Source organism: Microtus oregoni, unplaced genomic scaffold (assembly GCF_018167655.1).
Source record: "Microtus oregoni isolate MIOR12 unplaced genomic scaffold, Mior012 000011F_ref0000422, whole genome shotgun sequence".
In the NCBI taxonomy this organism is placed as follows: Eukaryota; Metazoa; Chordata; class Mammalia; order Rodentia; family Cricetidae; genus Microtus; species Microtus oregoni.
In genome coordinates this window covers 19,850,029-19,867,352 of record NW_024543070.1, presented here as the reverse complement: position 1 = coordinate 19,867,352, position 17,324 = coordinate 19,850,029, and the positions used below count along the sequence as shown (strand labels likewise).

Sequence of the window (17,324 nt, the reverse complement as noted above, 5' to 3'; positions counted from 1 at the left end):
TTGCTTTTGAATATCATCAAGGTTGAGTGGAATGGTTTCTGTATCATTTAGTCCTGGCTGCCAGTTATATATTTAGTTTTGTTTTTAGACAAGGAAGGACACCCCCATTGTTTTGGTAAGATGATGTGTTATGTGGAAGGAGCTTTGTCCTTTGTTTTCACCTCTCCTTCTATTTTTCTTTCAAAGTGCATGTCTTGTTTTTACATTGCTGGAGGTTGAACCCCACAGCCTTTGCCTCTGCCGCTGGACCATAAGCATTTTTAAGTGTACAGTTCTATGGCATTAAATACATCGTGCATCTATAACCACGGTCATCTCCAGAACCTTTTCATCTTCCCTTGTGGAAACTTTGAGACCATAAAAACCCCAATTCTCTTTCCCTTGACATTTAGCAACCAGAACAGTACTTTATTACCTCTATGAAGTTGCCTGTTGTAGGAATTTCATATAAAAAGATTCATATATTTACCCTTTGGTGACCAGCTGGCTTAATTCATTTATCATAGTGTCTTCATGAATCATTTAAGCTAGCCTGCATGTATTTTAGTTTCTTTCCTTTTGAAGACTGAGTAATTCCATTCCATGCACACTACATTTTGTTTATCTATCTGCCTCTTGGAGTCTGCTTCCATTTTGTCCTGAGTAAAGCTGTGATCATGTGTGTGCTGAGAACTCTTGTCTCTGCTTTCACTTTCTTTGTGTGCTGACAAATGTTTTAACTCTTAAAATGCTGTCTGTTTTACTTCCTGTCCTTAGAATTTGTGGTGCTAACATCGCTGTTTAGCACCCCATAATGTTCATTGTTACTCTAGTGGAGGCTGTAGGTTTCCTTTTCTGGATTCTGTTTACCACAGACTGCAGCGATTCGTACTTGCTATGACTACTCACTGGTTGTCCTAGTTCTGTGTTACTGCACAACAGATCACACCAAAACTTAATGCTTGAAACAACATTGTGCCTTAAATTATAAGCATTTATTGTTTCAGTTTCCATGAGATAGAAATTCAAGAGCATCTTGTTTGCGAGAAAACTGTTTTCTCAGGAAGCTGCAGTTAAGATTTGGTTATCTTTTTTTTTTTTTTAAGATTTATTTATTTATTGTGTATACAGTGTTCTGTCTGTGTGTATGCTTGCTGGCCAGAAGAGGGCACCAGATCTCATTACAGATGGTTGTGAGCCACCTTGTGGTTGCTGGGAATTGAACTCAGGATCTCTGGAAGAGCAGTCAGTGCTCTTTACCTCAGCCATCTCTCCAGCCCCAAGATTTGGTTATCTTGACAGTCATCAGGCCTTGACTAGAACTGAGGCTACTTCCAAGATGACTCGTTCACATATCCTCTATTTCCCAATGGCTACTGACCAATAGTCTCAGTTGCTTATTTTGTGGGAAAGAGGCAAAAAAGGAAGCCATTTATGGTGTGGTCTGAGAGCCTGTACACCATTTCTGTTGTCTTAGGGAGTCATACTTTCTTGGCCTGCCAGCCTGCAAAAAGTGACTTGGAGACTTCTTATTAATTATGAAAGCTTGACCTTAGCTTAGGCTTTTTCCCAACTAGCTCTCATAACTTAAATTAATCTGTTTTTATTCATCTATGTTATATTATGTGACTTGGTTACCTTCTCTGTACTGCATGTCTAACTTGTTCTGCGTCTCTGCATGCCTAGATTCCTTCTTCTCTTCCTCTCTCCCCACACAAGTCCCACCTATCCTCTCCTGCTCAGCTAATGGCCATTCAGCTCTTTATTAAACCAATCAGAAGGTGTCTTGGCAAAGACACATCTTCACAGTGTACAAAGATTATCCTACAACAGCCCTACCTTTACTAAGAGTGCTAAGTCTAGCCTACAAAAGAGATGAATTGGACCTCTTAGGAGAGTATGGTCAGAGAATTTGTATAAACATTTGAAGGTCATTGCATGGATCAGGATGGCACTGGAATTTAGCCCTAAGGGAAGTGGTCACCATATTGGCATTGCTTTCTATTACTGTTATTGTTGCAAACTTAGTGGGTGGAGTGGGTTGGTTATCTGTGGGTTTTGTTGGTTGGTTTTTGAGAGGGTTTTGTATAGCCCAGATTAGCCTTGAACTCCATGTGTAGCTGAGGATGGCCTTGTTGCTATTACTGATCTTCTACCTCTACTTCTGGGATTATGGGTGTATACTTGGTTTTACGTGGTGCTGGGACCAAATCCAGGGCTTTGTGCATGCCAGGCAAGCACTCTACCACCTGAGCTATCCTCAGCCCACTTCAGGATTTAAGACAAAATTTACTATTACGCATTCTTGGAGGTCAGAAGTTGGAATGGTTTCCACTGGCCCGAAGTGAGGAAGCACTTCGGGATCACTGCCCTTCCTAAGGCTGGAGGGAAGTATTTGTTTCTTTGCCTTTTCCCCTAGCTTCTAGGTGCCTCCTTCATTCCCTTTCTCCACCTTCACTGTCAGCAGTGTCATTAATTTCCCTCTGAATCTGACACTTGGCTTCCACTGTCACAGGTCCTTTTTTGGTCAGCCCCTTTCTTCTTCTGTGAACATATGTCATAACATTGGTTCTGCCCGCGTAAGTCAGGAAAATTTGCTCCTCAGACTTGACTGATTGTACCGACAAAATCTCTTTAGCCAAGAAAAGTAATGCATTTATGGGTTGGGGAGGTTAGGGCACGGACAACTTTCTGGTATCATATTTTTTTTTTGCCATAGGTGTGCATACTAACAGTTTGTTTTTCTCTGAGGCATTTTGAAAATAATTTTTTTGTGAATAAGTATTACTTTTGAAGTGAGACTAAAATTGTTATTTAAGGTATAATTGGTAAGTATTGAAATAGGTTTTTAAATTTTTTTTTGAATACTGGCTTTATTACCAGTTAAATGTTTATCTGTATATTAGCTACTTATGACAGAGTCTATAATAGAAACTCAGAAATGAAGTCACTCTTTATACCTTTAGACTTGTAGCACCTTTTCTGACTCCAGTCAATGACAGCCTCCTTATACAATCTAATTCCAAGCCACAGTGTTGTTTATATCTCTCCCTCCCTGGTCTCCTTGGTTATTTAATATAACTAAATACTGTATTTAGTTATATTAGATAATTGTGTGCTCCCCAATATGTATCTTGCTTTGTCAACTTCTGAACTTTGATTATGGTATTTGTGTTAATGAACTTGGGGATACAACCTGTGCCCCAAGTCAGGTCTGGTCACCCATCCTCAGCAATTAAAGCCAATTGAAAGAGCCAAATTAAAAGTGGGAAGCCGAAGATTTATTCAATGTGGCCACATTGGGAAGAGAGACAGAGCTCTAGTCAAACAGACACATGCACACACGTACAGATGCACATACTCGAGCAATACCCCAACCCATCTTCTCTGTCCTGAAGTGAGATGGAGGTTAAAGAGAGGACCAAGGATATGCACATCTAAGCAGTCCAGGTCAAGATGTGTGGCCAGCACCATCCCAGATGGACCCATCTTTGTCTGGACTTCAGTCTCCTGCAAACTAATCTGGAAGGTTCTTACAGCTGTGTGAATCTCTCCAGGAGACAAGTTCCCCTCTGGCTGAGGCTTTTTCTTTCTCCCAGCATGAGATTCTTGGGAAATTTTCTGGTTTTTTTTTTTGAGGGTTCCCCATTTCAATAGTATGATAGTCAGATTGAAAGACACAGGTATCGCTTTAGAAAATCTTTATTTCCTCCATGCCTGTTGGTTACCTTCCTTTCCTGGAATTCTATCCTCTCATGGTTCTGTTGACGTCTGCAGTGAGCTGATGGAAGAAGGAGTGCACGGAGTTGTGAACCAGGGAATAGAAGGTGGCACCCACAAGCCTGATGGTTTTGTATAATGATCTTGTTTATCCTTTTCCAGGAGCTATTTCAGAACAAGGAATGTATTAACTTACCTTTTATCACTATATTATTTTCCCAGAGCTGTTGGAACAAAGTGTCATAAACTGTTGATAGTTTAGAGCATTAGAAACCTGTGATTTTACTATTCTGGAGACTGGAAGCCCAAAACCAATGTGTTGGCAAGATTACTTTTTTCTAAAGACTCCAGGGAAGGGCCTCTCCTCTCCTCTCCTCCCCTCTTCTCTTCTCTTCTCTTCTCTTCTCTCTCTCTCTCTCTCTCTCTCTCTCTCTTAGCAACCCCCCTTTCCATTGTCACATAGTGTTCCTTCTGTGTGTCTGTGTTGATTCACGTGTCCTTGAATTCCACCAATTGATGTAGGCCCCACTTTAATACAGTGTCCTAGCTCTATTACTAATGCAGAGACCCTGTCTACAAAAGGTTCAGATTTATTGTTAGAAATGAACCCATTGTTTACACAAAGCCCTGCTGACATGTCTAATCAACAGCACATATCCTGCTGAAGGAGCAGTAACTATGACACAAACTAGAAATGAAAATCAGCAGCACACAAGAGAATACAACAAGCCAAGCCAAGCAGTGATAGCTCATGCCTTTAATCCCAATACCCAGGAGGTAGAGATAGGCAGAGCTCTGTGAGTTCAAGGCCATGCATATCAAGTTCCAGGACAGGCTCAAGCTACAGAGAAACCTTATCTTGAAAAACCAAAAAAATAAATAAATAAATAAAAGAAAGAATACTCGAACAAAGTAGAAATAGTTTTGCAAGGTGATTTCTCTTTTGGCAAAAAGGTTAGGCAACAGAATCAAAACCCTGCTAGCCAGCATACTCTAAAAATGAAAAAAGGCAACTGTGTTTTATCCCTGACTTATATGACGGTACCTCATCTCACTGAGAACTTGGTTTTCCAAGTGACATGATTGGCACTATCAGCTCAAAGTGGAATGGGAGGACTCAAAGTTTCTTATAGCATTAGCACCGCCTTATACTGGCGTGGTAGTGTATGGATTAGAAATTGTCAGAATTTGTTGATCCCATGGTGCAGCCACAGAGAGTCTTATTCTTTAGTGGAAGGTTGTCTTTCATTTTTCTCTGAATTTGTCTTGTTTTCTATTTGCTTGCTTCTATAACTGATGATGCATATTGTTTACCTTCTATGTGACTGTCACTGGGAGCATTGGGGTTACAGAGACTGCACATTACATACAGCCCTCTTCTAAAGATGTCTGTGCCTTAGCTGAGGAGATAAACACACCAGAGTAAAGTAGACCATAACTAGGCCAAGGTGTGTCATAGTTACTGCTCCTTCAGCAGGATATGTGTTGTTGATTAGACATGTCAGCAGGGCTTTGTGGAAAGCAGCTGAACTGGACCTAGAAGAAGAAGCTATGCTCTAACAGAGCAGAAGATAAATAATGTGGCATTCAAAAAGAGGATGTTAGAACACATGTACCACAAAGGTACAAGCCATATGCAGAAAATATTGAGAAGAGACTTATATGGGGGGGGTATACTGGAACCTAATAGGAGGTAAATTGAAAGCTGTTATCAGGTTAGAGCCTTGCTTGCTCGGTAAGAATGTGAGCATTGGACACCAGTATGGGTTTGACTCCTGACAAACCTTTGGTCTGAGTTCTGGGGAAATTACTTGCCATTTGGACATCACCTTTTCCTTAACTCTACAAGAAGCATAATACTTACTTCATGGGTAGTTGTAAGGTAAAGGGGGGTAATGGGTTTAACACATGTACAGCTTATGGCATATACTATCTGGATTTCACGTCTCAGACACATAGAAGTAAGGATATGTGTAGAAGATATAAATAATATGTCATAGCTAGGAAACAAGGTATAGAATTTTGAGACTTTTATATGCTCTCAATTTTTTTGATAAAGTTTATGAAAATTAGTCATGTAATCTAAGAACAGTTGGTGCCCTTAGCAGTTCTGTTGTTAAGGAAACCACTATAAGAAATGTGTTAATAAAAGGAAGTAAATAATCTTCAGTCTAAGCACTTGGAAGGCAAAGCAGGCTGATCTCCATCTCTGTGAGAGTCCTGAGACACAGTATGATTTAGTGTCATAAAAATATGTCTCCCAAATTAATAAAATACTATTGGGTTAGAACTTTACATTTCTGTTCGATGAAAAAAATGTAAAACCATTATGAATATAATTGATTTTCTTCGTAGACGATCACTATCCTCATTAGGTACACAGTTGTGTATGAATGAATATAGAAATGGAGTTTCCGGTTTGACCCTTCTCTGAAGTAGTCAGTCACAAATTCGTTTATTTCCTGAAGTAAACACCACTCATTCGTGCTTTATTCCTTACTAGTACTGGGAATTTTCTGTCTCCTCGGGTACCTAAGTGATAGTTAAGTTTTTGAAAGTGTGAATTTACAATCTCAAAAACCTGAGAAGCAGCTAAAAAGGTAAGGAATGGAGTGACTTGCAAAAATCAAGGGGCTTGAGATGAGACCATGTAGTTCATTGTTCTTTTCAGCATAACAGATTACCTCTTACTAGCTAAAAGTAAATACTAATTTTCAGAATTTTTCAGTAGCCTTAGAAGTTACGTGGGCTGCCCTTGAATGTTTGAAGATCAGATAGATGCCAGGGTTTTGCAAACTGCTAGCAGTTTCTGTAAACTGGCTGTATTTGAAGATAGTCATGCTGTCCCATGTTGTAGTTTCTGAGGGTTTTATGCTACAAAGACCAGAAGGTACAACAGTCATGTGGGCCTACAAAGGCTTATAATGTTTGCTGTTCTCTCTTACAGAAAACGTGTGTAGCTTGACGTGGTGGCCCATGCCTTTAATCCTTGCACCTGAGAGGCAGAGGCAGGAGGATCTCAGAGATTGTCAGGTCAGCTTGATCTGTATGGAGAGGTCTAGACCATAGTGAAACCCTGTCTCCCTTCCCCAACAAAAACATTTACTCCTCACCCTCTTGATTTAATTGTGATGGCCACCTTAGCGCTTGCCAGTTTTCCAGACAACATCCATAGCCATGTTCAGGGAGTAAGGACTGTCATTGACTATGAGGCCTTGCGGAGTGCAGAGGGTGGCTAGGATATACATTGCTTGTTAGAGAAAGTGACAGTGAGAGAGTTAGTCTTCTTGGACTTAAACCCTTTCTTAAAATTAGCATGTCAGTTTGGAATCTGACAGTTTTATATTTTCACATTTAAGTTTCGGGGGAGGTGTTGGGTGGTGGTGGCACACTCCTTTAATCCTGCGCTTGAGATGCAGAGGCAGGCGGATCTCTGTGAGTTTAGTCCGCCTGTTCTACAGAGATAGTTTGAGAACAGCCTGGTCTACCCAGGGACGAGGACATGTTCATCGTTTTTGTTTGTTTCTTCCTTTTCCAGTCAGTATTCTTAATGTCGTTAAGATTTACAATGCTTACTAAGACCTAGGCTGTGGTGAAAACTGTGGTGACACCTGTGGATGTTTTGTTTTATTGTAAAGAGGCTGCATGCTTCTAATTTCACCGAGGCATATGCACATGCGCAGCGCTCATGTGGGTACTGGCCGGAAGTCAACTTCAGGGGTCATAGGTTCTCTCACTGCCCTGATTAGGCTAAACTGGGTGGCCCTGTGACGCTGGGGATTGTTCTGTCTCGGCCTCCCCCATGCTGGGATTAGAGGCAAAAGCTACCTTTGAAACACAACAAAACAACTTGGATATTGAGCATCAACTCAGCTCCTCGTGTTTGCAGTGCACGCACTTTGCCAATGTGAGTCATCCTCCAGCCTGATATTAGTTTTGTGGGACCAGGCATGGTAGCTCACATCTGTAATTCCTATTAAGGACTGCTCTCCGTTCTAGGCCAGCCTGGGTTACAGAGTGAGATCCTGTCTAAAACCAAAACAGCTAAAATTATGTAGTAGCTAGGGACCTAGTAATAAGAGCTCTTGCCTAACGTGCAGGAGCATCTAGGTTCAGTGTCCAGTATCTCAGAAATGAAACAGGAAGTTTATTGTAGAAATTTTTAGCAGCCTCCCTCCTATTTCTACTTTTTTTTTTTTTTTTTTTTTGGTTTTTCGAGACAGGGTTTCTCTGTGGTTTTGGAGCCTGTCCTGGAACTAGCTCTTGTAGACCAGGCTGGTCTCGAACTCACAGAGATCCGCCTGCCTCTGCCTCCCGAGTGCTGGGATTACTATTTCTACTTTATAAAGATTTTTTTATCAGACTATACTCTGACTTTTGTCAAGAGTTTTTTTTTTCTATTTTAGTAATCAGGTCTTTCTAAAACCTCAATATTTAATGGACTGAATGATATTAATAAACTATATTTACATTCCTAGAATAAGCTGTTTGGTTCTTTACTGTGCATTCTGTTTTCTGATATTTGCTTTAGGGTTTTTGAATCAATATTTGTGAATAACAATAGCCTATGTTGTTTCATTCACAGCCTTTGAGTTTCACACCGTCATTGTCAATTGTTCCTATAGATGGATTGAAGGATATATACTGTTTTTCTGTTCTTGAAAGGGTTTCTGTAAAGTTGGGGTGATTTTTTCCCCCCTTTTTCCCCTCCTGGTGGCTGTCCTTCTGTTTAGGAGCAGGGCACTCCTCGTGGCTGTACTTCTGTTTAGCATTACTAAACCCTTCTTTCCCATATTTGAAATATTACCTTTATCATAGACTCAATTTCTGTATGTTTGCTTTCATGTTTTAAAAATTGTATTCTAGTGATTGATTTATTTATATGTCAATATTACAGCTTTTTAAAAAACTTTCATTTAGGCTGTTTGTGGAGGCACGCATGATTAATCCCAGCACTGGAGAAGTAGAAGCAGTTGGATCACTTAAATTCCAGGCTAGCCAGGGCTATGTGGTGAGACCCTGTCTCAAAACAGCATGTACACACACACCACCACCACCACCACCATCACCACACTTAAATAACTTTGGACTTAGAGACTAGCTACAGTAAAGAGAAGGATTAGTTCCCATGCACACTCATTCAGTTCTCCACTCTTTCTGACTGTCAGAACTAAGGAAACTGGAAATGGATTGTGCCAATGGAAGCCAGGGTGGTGTAGCCCCAGTCCTTGGGAGGCTGGGCAAGAGGCTTGCTGCCAGTGCAGGGCTAGCCTGGGCTGTGGTGATTTGAGGACAGCTTGGGCCTCGCGTGAGTATGTGATGGGTCTACTCCACTGTCATTTTATATTTTTGCTAGCCTTTCCCCAAATGTGTAGCTTAGAAAACAACCAAAATAAACCATATGCAAAATTTTTATTGGAATTATAAATGTATGTTACTTTAGGGAAAGTAGCGTGTTTATGATGCTGATCTTAATGCACAGTCATGCCTTCCCACTTGTTGGCGATCTGTGTAAGTTTACAGCATCCACCTATGTTTTCCCCATGGATTACCTCTAGGAAGATAAAGCCATAAATTTATATATGGAAGCATGACTTAGCAGTTCTTGTAAATGGGATTTATTTCTTGTGTTTCACCTTCTATCTGTCTTCTATTTGAACATATGAATTTTTAATGTTTGTCCTGTAGTATATTCATATATTGTTCCCCACTATTTCAGTTGTGTAATACTTCATCCAAGGTTTGCCTTCTAATTTCCTTTATTAATTTGTGTCAGCTACTGCTGTAATCTAATGTTTCTGTATAAGGAGGATGCTTCTTCTAGGGCTGATGTGAATCATATTAACGAAGTTGGAGCGTTCGGTTGTCTGGTGTTGGGGTTGAACCTGGGGCTTCACACCTACTAAGCATGCCCCCACATTGAGCTGAGGATGGCTGCTGGAATAGAAAATACCTCTTCTCCTTAGTTCTTTTCTCTGTGGTCTATTCATGTCCAGTGATACAAACTAGTAATAACAGCTTTGCCATTGTGACTCCTCCAACCCAGTCTTTCTATGCAGAATTGCTGACCTTGAATTTGTAATCATCCTCCTGCCTTAGTCTCTAGTGCTAAGGCTGATTATAGGTATACACCACCATGCCCAACTGTATTGTAAGTCTTCCTTGGAAAATGTCCCATTTCTTTATGGGGATCAGTTTGGTAAATTATGTTTTCTGATATATTGTTTGACTAATGGTCTTTTATGATCTTATGATTTTAGGTGATCTTTTATGATTTGCCTGATTTTCTTTGGTATTTTTCCATTAATGTTTACTCCATTATCATCTAAAAGTATTAAAACCAAGACAAGCAATTCTATTATTTAAAAAAAAATAGCAGTCCCAGACTTAAGTGAGTAATAATGAATTCTCCACGTTTAATCCTGGTTGTACTACTTTTGCCTTTCTGTTCCTTGCTTTGTTTTCTGCAGTGCATGTGTTTTCTGTAAGCATTTAGGTAAAGTCTGGTTATAGCCTCCTTTTGCTTGCTCTTGCCCTACCTCAAGATGTGAGCAGGGATCTGAGCTGGCATCTTAGCTACAGGGAAATAAGTTGAGGTGTTTGCATGCTCTTGGTCAAGTCAAGTTTTTGAGTTTCCAATTCACAAGGCATGGTGACATTATGTGATCACGTAAGCTCCATTGTTGTGCTTGGGTGGGTACTGAAGATTGACCCCTTGTATATTCAAGGCAAGAACTTACCACTGAGCATCACCTCCAGCCCTTTTTAAAAAAAGCAGTTGAATGAGTTCTAGTTACACTATTTGGTGTGAAATTCTTATGATTGCATGAAAAATATTCCCAAAGTAAATGCCAAAATTTCCATTTTTTTTTTTTTTTAAATTTTCGAGACTGGGTTTCTCCGTAGCTTTTTGGTTCCTGTCCTGGAACTAGACCAGGCTGGCCTTGAACTCACAGAGATCCACCTGCCTCTACCTCCGACCAAATGCTGGGATTAAAGGCGTGCGCCACCAGCGCCCGGCTGAAAACTTCCAATTTTTGTATAGAGCAATTGCAGGTTAAGACATGACAGCTTCAGCCTCCAGAAGGGTTGTGTGGTAGAGTAACCCTCCGTGAAACATCTCATTGTTTTCTTATTTCATTGTTAGAGCAGAAGGACTTTAGTGATTGAGATTCTTTAGGGGAGTAGAGGTCATGAAAATCTTGACCACCATTCAGAACAAATCTGGGGGCTTTGGCCAATAAGAGTGCTTGAGTTCTCAGCACTAACATTGGGTGGATCCCAACCACCTGCAACTCCAGCTCCAGAGGATCTGATGCCCTCTTCTGGCCGCTGTGGGCATTGCACTCTTTTGCTCAAACAGTGTACCAACATCAGTCTGAAGTTTCTGCCTGCTGGCCAGAGCTTGCTCTTTTTTTGTGGTTATGTAAATCGACTTGTCTCAGCACACCCCCACATTAGCTTTTCCCTCGTTTTGTTATTTTAGTGTAACATTGCCTGTAATTGTATTTTAAGTAAATTATTTTGAGGCTTAATTATTAGAGCTTTGTTGGATCCCTACTTGTCAGATGATTTCAATATGCTGTGTATTTCTGGACCTACTTATTATTGACATATATAAAACAGAAAAAAAAGATTAATCATATGAATTTTGCCATTGTCTGAGAGCTCTCCTTGGTCCTGTGGAAAGTGGTCTGCTTCTTTCCCTCTCATCCCTGGTATTACGGAAGGGCAGCTTCACCGTAAGGTCTCACTAAGAAGTTTGCTGCACGTGTGCCTTCAGAATATATTTACTTAGAATCGCGGGTTTTCAGTCTCTATTTTGTTACTCCTAACAGCATTCCTCTAAGTTATGTTGAAGCAGGTGGTAAATGCCTTCTACAAATGAAATAACGAAGGGGTGAAAGTTAACCGATAGATGACCGTGCCTGAGCCTAAGACCATGCTTCCAAATATGAGTCTCCTTGTTTTTAACTTTGGAAACTTCCGATAGATGGTCTCCAGCCCAGGCCTCCCCTTCCTTCTTAGGCACCCTTGGGTTGTCCCAGGTTCACCAGTGTCTCTGGCCTTGTAGAAATGACTAGATTCGAGTCCCTTGATTTGTTGTTAGGGTGCTCGAGTTGTACAACTCCAGTATTGTCACGAATAGCCAATGGTGTAGGCAGCCTGCATTGTCCTAATTAGATGCCCTTCCTTTTATGGAAGCAGTTTATATCAGAATCTTTAAATGTATGTGATGTTTTGTATTAAATAATTTAGAATTGTTTATTCTTAATTTTTATTCCAAAATTAGTTGACATTAAACTAAAAAGAGAATCTGGGTTTCCTGACTCTTGTTATTCTTTCTTTTTTCTTCTTTTGTTTTTCTCTTGCTTAGTCTTGACATGCCCTGTGTCATCCTGTATCTGGTCATACCAACAGCGCTCTCTTTCTTGTCTCCTCTGTTCCCTCCACTCTCTTTAAAGTCTTATCTCTAAGGTCATCCCATGCACTTTCTTCTGTCAAATACCTTTCAGCCTCAGTTTGAACACAGACCACTTCTGCCATAGACTGGGCTATCCTTTCCATCAGAAGTCTCAGTTTTATCCTTGCCTTTGTGACAGTTTTGTGAATGGCTGCTGTTCTGTGACATCTTAAATCTTCAGAACTACTTCACCATGGGATGTTTTAAGACAAACCTTTCATTAAATAAAAGTGATAGAATGGTCTTGTTATTCTGTTCTGACTCTGAAAACCTATAACCCATGCTCAAATCTAAGACTGAAATCCATTACTATACAACTTCCTTATCAGTGGCTCTGTTCTGTAAGTTTGACATAACAGGGCTAGTTAGATCATCTTTAACCTTGAAAGATTCTTACAGATAGAAATCTTCCCTGTGCAAATAGGCTGAGGTCTGCCTTCTGCTTTTACCTGTTTCTCTTCAGCTAGGACCCTGTGTTCTGTCCTCTCAGGAGGTGCTGTTGCTTGAGTGACGTCGTTTGGAGACCAAACCCGCACACAGCCACCATCCCTGTCTGGACAGCTTTGCTGCCATTGTCTCTTCTTTCAAAACAAAACAAGCAGCTTCTCCATTTTCAGTAGTGAATTTCAAAATCCTTTTTAACCCTATAGGTCCAAGGGTAGCCAAGGATGGCTGCAGCTTCATATGATCAGTTGTTAAAGCAGGTGGAGGCCCTGAAGATGGAGAACTCAAACCTTCGACAAGAGCTAGAAGATAATTCCAATCATCTTACAAAACTGGAAACTGAGGCATCTAATATGAAGGTATCAAGACTGCAACTTTTAATTGTAGCTGATCCACTTTCATTCCATATCCTCTTGTCAACTTGGGGTAGCTAAGATGCTTTACTAACTCAAAAGTATACTTTAAACTAAACAATAATATATAAACTCTTTCTTAAAGTTAACATATTCTTAGTAAATGTGTTAAATTAATATAACAAATCATTCAAAGAAAATAAATTAGCCCTAGTGACTAGTTCTTTCTAGTTTTTAAGTTTAAAAATAATAACCCCAACTTTATCATTGTATTCAGTTTAGAGGGAAGGGTTTCTGTACAGCTTATAGAAACTAGCTTTATTTTTACAGTGTATCTCAAATATTTCATTGCCTTATTTGGAAAATGCAGGCATCATAAGCCTAGAGAATGATTTCCATGACACTTCTTAGCACTGATGTTGGTTTGCCAGATAGCAAGAAAACTTACACAATAAAATATTTAGTGTGTAGAAGGGAAAAGATTCAAAGTAATTGATTAAAACTTTAGTTACTTTAATTATCAGTTAGGCAGATTCCCAACAAATATAATAACTTCATAAAATTGGAGATTGTCAACAGAAATGGTTTACTTCCTTCCCTGAGGGAAAGTTCTATTTTGTGTTGTTTCTGTTGCTTGGCTATTTTAACATCTTGATTTCTGACTTTTTCCTCTGAATACTCCATTTTGCTCATCTATAGATATCTCCTATTCTATCTAGTTCTTTTCTGTCATTTCAGAGTCTCCCTTCTTTTCTAGACTGCTGTGACTCACTGAAGAAACTGTTCTCTTTCCTGCTTTCTCCATTAGCTCCAGCATCCTAACAGCTCAGCCTTTGCTCTTACACACTGTCTTACTATCATCTACCTATTATCTTTTTCCCATTCTAATTGCCATAAAAACTCTCTGGCAATAACGTCTTCAAAATAGACACTTCATATCATTTTGGAAATAGGATAACTATAAACAATGATTTGTTTTTTCTTACCACAAGCTACTATCAGTGATTTAAAACACTAGAGTCAGTTACCTAATAGGTTAAAAAGCCATTTGTTATCGTAACACTTACAGCACAGCGCCCTTTAAACTTGTACAGGACATCTGTTTGAGAGTTCAGGGATATAATGTGCAGACACATTTTGGTTTGCTTGACTGCATATACATTGCACACTTCCTCCTGAAGGTCCTGTTTAAATGGTACATATCTGATTTGTCATACAGAACTCAGTTCTAGCTTGAAGTTTTCATTTAACTATTTAAGCAAATCCAAAAATTGTTTTTAAAAAACACTTTGGAGGAGACATTTTAGTCGACATTAGGTCCATCTCCATGCTGAAAGTAGAGTGTCTTTGAGAGTGGCCATTCGAGCCGTACCTTGTGCTGCTTCCTTTAAACCAGGCACAGGAGGAATATATTTAAGGTGCGCCTGAATTCAGCGATTTCGTGAAGGTGTTTCTGCACACACCCTTGCAGACCTATTTCATTAGGACTGGGCTTACGGCATCATAGTAATTAGAGCCGTCAGTCGCGTTATTTATGGATTGCTTCCTAACGGGCTCTGTGCTGCTAAAGAACAGGAACTGTGACCTGTTTTGTCTTATATTGATTTGTAAAAAGATGCTTTTGAAACTGTTGGTGCTTCCCATGTTGGGTTAAAATTAATGCAGCACAGTAGTTCAGACACTCTTTAGAACACATAGAACAATGGCAAAGCTTGTTTCCTGACCTTTAACCTAGTCTCCACAAAGCAAGGCAAGACATCTTCAGATTAAACCAGGGAAGCCTAAAATATAAGCAGTACTACCACCTAGTGGCAAAATAGGGTACTGTTGCTGGCCACCTGACATCACTATAAAAACATAAATACTGTAGGGTAGATAGCACAGGAGAACGCATAGTAAGAATTAGAGGATATGAACAGACCGCATATCTGAGGGTGCTGTGAGTGTGCTGTGTTGAGAGCCCCTTTTTAAATACACCTACCAAAAGACTGCAGAAGAAGTGCTGTGTCACGGGAAGCAGAGCAAGCGGAGATTACTGGTAACTTTCCTCTCTGGGGACATAAGTGCAAGCCAAGCTGGGCACAAGCTGACAGCTTTGGCGGGGGAGCACACATGAAGGCAGGGGAGAAGAGCTGCAGCCATGGCAGCCTTTGCTGTGGATGCTGAGTCGTGGAGAAGCAGGGTTTGGGGGGAGAGAGAAGGCTTAATCTTAGCTTGTAGGACGTGGCTACAGAGAGAGTAACTTTAGTTTCATATAGTGTTTGCCAGGATTTGAACTTATTGGACTAGATTAAAAACCTCAACTCCAAGAGATGGATTTTTAGTGCTAAAGAGATAAGAACCAGAAAATCATGCAGAGAAGCTGTAGTGAGATGTTTAATGGATGCATCTGCTGTGCCAGGCATGGCTTGTTCCCAACCATGTGTCGGATCTGAGTTGTATAGAGTAGGGGGCTAAAGGCCGAGGAAACAGACGCCCATGGTTTCAGTCCAAACAAAAAGAACATACTCAAGAAACAAAATAGATTGAAATGACCTGTAAACCATTCACTGCATCTGGTGGGATGGGAGAGGGCAGCCCCAGCAGGGGATAATCTATAGAAAGAATACACTCATCTTAAGTCTTTCTTGTTCTTATAGACACACCATTGGCATATTGTCAAGTTTTAAGAAATAAGAAAATGGTAGTCAGGAAAACAGAAAGTAGGAGGTAATGCAGAAGTTGGAGTTAGTCAAAGATTCTTGACATAAATAGAATGTAATGAAAAAATGAAAATTTGTAAAGTGCCAGAAATGCTATAAATTTTTGACAGGTAATTGTATCCACAATAAAAAATGTTCTGACTCTCAGGAACCAAACACTTCCCAACTTCTCACCTCCTGTCTTCTTAATTACTCCAGCGGAGCAGCCTCGAGTATCCCCATAAAGCAGTTTCTGGTATCTTGTTTTTTGTTTTTGTTTTTTTAAATTTCGAGACAGGGTTTCTCCATAGCTTTTGGTTCCTGTCCTGGAACTAGTTCTTGTAGACCAGGCTGGCCTCGAACTCATAGAGATCAGCTTGCCTCTGCCTCCCGAGTGCTGGGATTAAAGGCGTGCGCCACCACCGCCCAGCTTCTGGTATCTTGTTTATCACAGCTGATTCTTCAGCCCCAGCTAACAAGGCCACAGAATTCAAAATAACAAATGACCGTGATGGACTCTTAACTTCCCTCTGAAACTTCACAAGCTGGACCTCTGTACTGCCCTCAACATTCTTACCTTCCAAGCTCCTACAGAACAGCTCACCAAACTTTGAACGATGACTTTTCTAACCCAGAATTCCAAAGTCCTTCCACAGTTCTCCCCCAAAACATGGTCAGGTATGTCACAGAAACATCCCATTATCCTGGTACTGACTGGTCTTAGGGTTACTAGTGCTATGATGAAATACCACAACCAAAGCAACTTGGGGAGGAAAGGGTTTATTTGTCTTACATTTCCACATCTCAGTTTATCACCAGAGGAAGTCAGGGCAGGAACCTGAAAACAGGAGCCGATGCTGAAACTGAAAGAGTGCTGCTTACTTGCTTGCTCCTTGTGGCATGGTAATCACTCTCACGTTCTTATAGAACCCAGGACCAACTGCCCAGGGCTGGACCACCCATCATGGCCCAGCCTCCTCCATCAGTCACTAATTAAGGACATGCCCAGTAGGCCTGCCTATAGCCTGATCCTATGGAGGCTTTTTTTCTCAATTGAAGCTCCCTCCTCTCTGATGACTGTAGCTTGTGCAAGTTGACATAAAACTAGCCAGTATAGGCTTCATCAGAATTAAAAATTTATATCTTCAGAAGGCTTCAATAAGAAAATTAAAAGCAGGCCATTATCAACTAAGGAAAATCATTTACCACACTGCACATATATTTGACAAAAGAATTTGTTTCAAAATATATAAGGGACTTGCATTATAAACAATAAGATCTAGTTTGGGGAGCTGGGAAGATGGTCAGTTGGTAAGGTAAAGCACTGGTGGCACAAGCAGGGTGACCCCCCCGCCCCCAGAAGGAAATGCTGTGCTCCTGACATCTGTAGTCCAAGCACTCCTAAAGTAAGAGGAGAGCAGACGGGAGAATCCATTTCCCAAAAGCTCGAGGCCTCGTTAGCCCGGAGTATCTGGCTCGGCAGCAGCAGAAAGGAGAGTTGCCCTTGCCTCAATAAGATGGAAGAGAACTGACCCCCCAAAGTTTCCTGATCCCCTCAAGTGTGACACACACACAAGTAGACAGACAAATGGGTTTAAATAGCCAGTGTTTTGCAACATGAATTAAGACAGTCCAAGGAGGAAAATAAGTGGCCAGGTACACTAATGGAAAGTAATTGGGTAT

At 40.5% G+C, this 17,324-nt stretch overlaps 1 protein-coding gene across 8 annotated transcripts in view; it reads left to right on the top strand.

Moving 5' to 3' along the window:
- Positions 1 to 17,324, top strand: part of LOC121453526 (adenomatous polyposis coli protein) — a 92,634-nt gene that overhangs the window by 27,623 nt on the left and 47,687 nt on the right. For 3 of the 8 annotated variants that reach the window (XM_041660393.1, XM_041660389.1, XM_041660386.1), the window contains exon 2: positions 12,814 to 12,966. The exons of the other annotated variants lie outside the window; for them this stretch is intronic. In XM_041660393.1, coding sequence (XP_041516327.1) covers positions 12,832 to 12,966 — 135 coding nt within the window. In that variant the 5' untranslated portion in view covers positions 12,814 to 12,831. The remainder of the gene's footprint in view (positions 1 to 12,813; positions 12,967 to 17,324) is intronic. 8 annotated transcript variants of the gene reach the window in all.